The 5,000-nt window shown below is 44.4% G+C and overlaps 1 protein-coding gene across 3 annotated transcripts in view; it reads right to left on the bottom strand.

The window, feature by feature from the left end:
* Nucleotides 1–5,000, bottom strand: part of bcar1 (BCAR1 scaffold protein, Cas family member) — a 120,056-nt gene that overhangs the window by 30,602 nt on the left and 84,454 nt on the right. For all 3 annotated transcript variants that reach the window (XM_084060997.1, XM_084060998.1, XM_084060999.1), the window contains exon 2: nucleotides 4,912–5,000. This exon is cut by the window's right edge and continues 667 nt beyond it. In XM_084060997.1, the coding sequence (XP_083917123.1) occupies nucleotides 4,912–5,000 (89 nt within the window). The remainder of the gene's footprint in view (nucleotides 1–4,911) is intronic.

The following is a 5,000-nucleotide window of genomic DNA, read 5'->3' as shown; positions in this document are numbered from 1 at the left end:
TGTGTGTTTGTCTGGAGAAGAGAGGAGTAGGTGAATGAGGACAAGGACGAGCGATAACAATGAAGGGCACTGGCAGGGTAATACAGAGAGCATTTGGCATGAGCACACACACGCACGCACGCACGCACGCACACACACACACACACACACACACACACACACACACACACACACACACACACACACACACACACACACACACACACACACACACACACACACACACACACACACACACACACACACACACACACACACACACACACACACACAGAGAGGTACCACACTCTAAAGAATGATGAGTCTAAGTGAGAATTCAACCGAGCAAGTTGTGAGAATTTTGAGGTGCAGTATAAGTGATATGTTTTTGTTCAAATAAGTGTTAAATAGCTCTATATTCTCAGTAATCATTTCTATAGTATGTTTGTTCAGTAACAGTGGTTTCCCCATCTCTCCAGATCTTTAGTTAGCATGTGCGTGCGTGCATGCATGCCCCTCTCTCTCTCTCTACTTTCCTAATGTCCTAATGCACCAAATGGAAAGGTAAATAGTGAACTTGATAACTAGGCAAATAGTGGTAACAGCTTAATGAGCTAATGTGTGTGGCAAGAACTCTTATGATACAATCTCAGCAGAAAAGGCCCACCATGCTAGCTGGGAGGGAGTACATGTCGTTCCACCCCCCTCCTCCCCTCCCTCCCTCCCTCCACCCCTCCTACCTCAGAAACGCTTAAAGCTCACAATGTTTATAAAATATTAAAACAGCAATATGAAATAGTGAAATAGCTGTTTTTCTTATGACTGCAAGGAGTATTGCTCCATCCCTCTGTCTGTGTGTGTGTGCGTGTGCGTGTGCGTGTGCGTGTGCGTGTGTGTGTGTCTCTCTCTCTCTCTCTCTCTCCTGGGTGTGATGACATTAAAACAGCATGTCGCTGAAAGGAAACCCCTCTCTCTCTCTGTCTCTCTGTCTCTCGCTCTCTCCCTCCCGCCCTGCATCGATCCCTTCACACTTCCTCCCTGGTTATTTCCCATTAGAATCCACTGGGACATGGGCCATGCGACCCGTTGTGAGCTTGTAGATTGGCTATTGTCGCTATTTTTGTACGCCACCATTGTACAACAATGTAATACAGGGCTTTTAAGTGGTTGGTAAGTGGTTAGTCAGACTAATCGATGTAGTAGATTATGTAAAATAAAAAAGTCAATTTATTGATATAAGAAATACAAAAATCTATATATATTAAAAAAACTGCTCCTCAGAATGTATTGAGAGGAAAGCCCCTTGAGATGCGGCATCTCCTTTTAGTCCATTGAGACCTGAAGACGATTCTACATGTCTCCTAAATCTCAACAGTTTTCTGAAAAACGTATGTTTCTATATCAGTGGTGCTCAATCTTTTTCATTTCAAGGACCCCCAAAATTATATGAATTTGGCCACAGACCCCCATCAAAATGTTTTGTTCCAGGGACCCCCAGAAGCAAAGATTTGAGTTAAAAATGTTCGCTTTAAAAATATATATATTCAAAGATTTGCACACATTTTCACGATTTTTCTAAAAATAGCCCAAAGTGTAAAATAATGCTTTTTAGCTCAAATCTAAAAATGACACAGTTCCAGGGCTTAATGGGTTAAAGGGGGTCCTATACACATAAATAAAACATTACATACAGTTAAAACATTAACAACATTAAAAAGCATGAACAGGTTGTTTCGAGGTGTGAATATACAGTAAGGAAGTCCTGAAGGGGACGATTATTCGATTAACCTACATGAGCAAGATTAAGTCGATTTTGATATATTCTCGGTGAATTGCCCAGCCCTAGTGTGTTGTTGTTGTTGTTGTGTTGCTAAGGCAGTGCAGATTACTGTTGGGATCTCTGTTTATCCCCTGCTTTTCTTTGTCCCTGGTGGGCTTCCCTCCCCGTTGGAGTACAGTATGGTGATGATGACATCATGGCTGCTGCACACTGTGTGTATAAACGCTGTGGTGATGACAGCACATGAGAATGTGACCGTTTGTAAACACTTTCTCTCTCCTCTCCTCTCCTCTTCTATCTGTGCCTCACTAGGCAATATTTGTTGCCTTTATTGATATATTTTTTAGGTGAAGATAGACAGGAAAGAGGGAGAGAGAGGGGAGAGACACGCAGGGAACGGGACTCGAACTCGCAAGGCGCTGTCAGGCTGCTTATGAGCCTAGGTGCCTGGACCGCTACGCCAGCGGACCAGGTGCTTGCAATGCATTTTAAACGGTATCTCTCTCTTTAGTGGTAGCAGAAGGCCTGTCACAAAGTGATACCAGGTTGTATGTAATTCTATGTTCCGACGTTCAATGCCGTTCAATGTTCAATTCAATCGTTAATCGCAATTATTTGTATGACAATTAATCGTCAAATAAAATGACATGATTGTGACAGCCCTAAGTAGCAGTGATGACAGCACACAGTGGTACGTATGCCACCGATGTACAGTATCCTCCTGTATCCAGCTAACCACAATTCACGCTAGGCATACAAAATCATTTTAGAGTATCTTTGAGGACAGGAAATTCTCCGCTTCCCTCCTGTATGCTTCCTACTTCCTGTCTGCCTCAGCGTGGGCTTCTGCTAAAAAAGTAACGGATCTACAAGCTCACAACGAGTCACAATGCGACGAGTTGTGAGCTTGTGGACCGGCTTTTTCCGGCGCAGGACACCGTCGTACGACTAAGTATATAAATCAGCCTTTACACTGGCTGTGAAAGGATTCTCTTTCTGGTTTTATTGACAAGAGAATATCTAGTCACACTGAAAGACATCAATGGTAGATAATAATAATAATAATAAACACTGTGTGTTAGAAAGCAACTTCTCATTGTCCTCTCCTTCTACCGCTAAACCGTTGAGAGAAAAAATGGTTTGATGTTGTCATTTCCACATGGGAAGGGTGGAGCAGAAGACAGGCAGATAGACAAGACAGTATAGAGAGATGAGGTAATCGGGGAGGGGGGTGGCGTGGAGGAGGGAAGGGTGGGAGCAGCTGTACGCTGCACCATCATCATCATCATCACCACCACCACCAGTCCTATCAGCTCCACACACGCACACACACATCACACTCCAATTCACAAGCCTGCTCATACAGTACATATGGCTCGCTGCACCTCAGCACGTCTGGAGGAGGGACTTCCCAAGAGGGTACAAATGTGCACACACACACACACACACACACACACACACACACACACACACACACACACACACACACACACACACACACACACACACACACACACACACACACACACACACACACACACACACACACAGTGTAACCTGCTGGCACAGAAGAACGCTTACTCACCCGACCACGAGATCAGTGCTGAATTATTAACAAACTTATTATGTATTTCCACAGATTGTCTATGCATGCGCTCAAGCAAACACACAACCCTCCCTCATCACTGCCAAACACCTGCCATTTTCTCTCTCGCTCCCTTCTCCTTGGGTTTCTTTACCAGTTTTTCTCTCTATTGTTCATTCCTTCCCTCCTTCCTTCCTTCTCTCTCGGTTTGTCATTGTGTAGTTTGTGAACTAACTGCTGAGCGTGCCGTTTTTAGTCAGGAGGGTCATTCGTCCCATTAGCCTTTTGTTGAGGAGATGGATGGAGGAATGGTGGAAATTATTGGGTGAAATGTTGTGCTCTAGGGGGCTGGGTGATTAACCCAAAATATATCCAAACCAATAACTCACTTCATCTTGCTCAAGTAGGGTTAATCTGGTTAATTGTCGTATATAACAACAGTATATACCAACAGTAGTATTACCAACAGACAAATATTTCGTCTATCCAGCCTTCTTCAGTGTCCTCAGTGGTGAAATTAGCGTAGGTTTGATAGTGCTGAGAGAGGATCCAGGGGGGTTGCCATGGGATGAATCATTAACTACTGAGCATTGTGAAGGTATTGTATCGTTGCGGTCGGGCAGAAACCTCTTATCTCCATAATTCCAACTGTTTGCGTTTTTTTTTGTAAATGAACCCCCTACTTTGATCATACTGCAGCGTCACACAAAAGCATCAAACAAGCATCCACAAGCTCAAAACGTGGCGCTTCGTGTCACGTTTTGAGCTTGCGGATCTGCTACTTTTGCTACTTTTGAATTTGAATCCTGGAAAGTAACAGTTTTGGACTGAGGTTTCCACCCGACAGAGGCGATAGAGCTCTCCTTTCATTCAGTGAAACATAATGTGCTGAGAGATGGCTGCCTGATAACCCCCACTGATAGTCTTGTTCTGTCTCACCTACACTTCCTCCACTGATAGTCTTGTTCTGTCTCACCTGCACTTCCTCCACTGATAGTCTTGTTCTGTCTCACCTTCACTTCCTCCAAGGATAAGGATAATTCCTTCATTCATGAAAGTCCTTGCGGTCTTGTTTCCAATGAGAACCTGTGAGCAATTAGGGGTTAAGAGTCTTGCTCAGGGACAAATTTCATTTCATCGACACATATGCTGGCCTGGCCTGGAATCGAACCTGGGGCAACCAGGGCCTCTGGCTCCCTAGGCGGGCTCACTAACCACTCAGCTATGCCCCACTGTCCACTGATAGTCTTGTTCTTTCTCACCTCCACTTCCTCCAAACATCTACAGCAGCCATTCCATCCCAACCTGGGGTGCTGCCGGGGGGTCCACTGGTTTGGCCATGAGGATAATATTGGAAGTGGGCCCCCAAATAATTGGCAAAACATTAGGACCATGTTTTTCTTTAAAACATTTAAAAATTAGTTTTCATTGTAATACTGCTAGATAGGAACTTAAGGTATGCTAAGTTAGTTCCACTGAGTACCACAGTATGCCATATAAAGCTAAAAAGTCTGTTTCCATCCATCCATCCATCCATCCATCCATCCATCCATCCATCCATCCTTACCTTTCCCAGGGGCTTGTTGCTGCTTTCCCAGCTTCTTTTGTCCAAGGAGGGCGGGACCTGGTAAATGTCCTGTCCAGACCCTGACCCTC

Source organism: Gymnoscopelus microlampas (assembly GCF_963454915.1).
Source record: "Gymnoscopelus microlampas genome assembly, chromosome: 6".
NCBI classification, from domain to species: domain Eukaryota; kingdom Metazoa; phylum Chordata; class Actinopteri; order Myctophiformes; family Myctophidae; genus Gymnoscopelus; species Gymnoscopelus microlampas.
The sequence above is the reverse complement of the archived record's forward strand: the minus strand, read 5'-3'. Positions and strand labels throughout refer to the sequence as shown.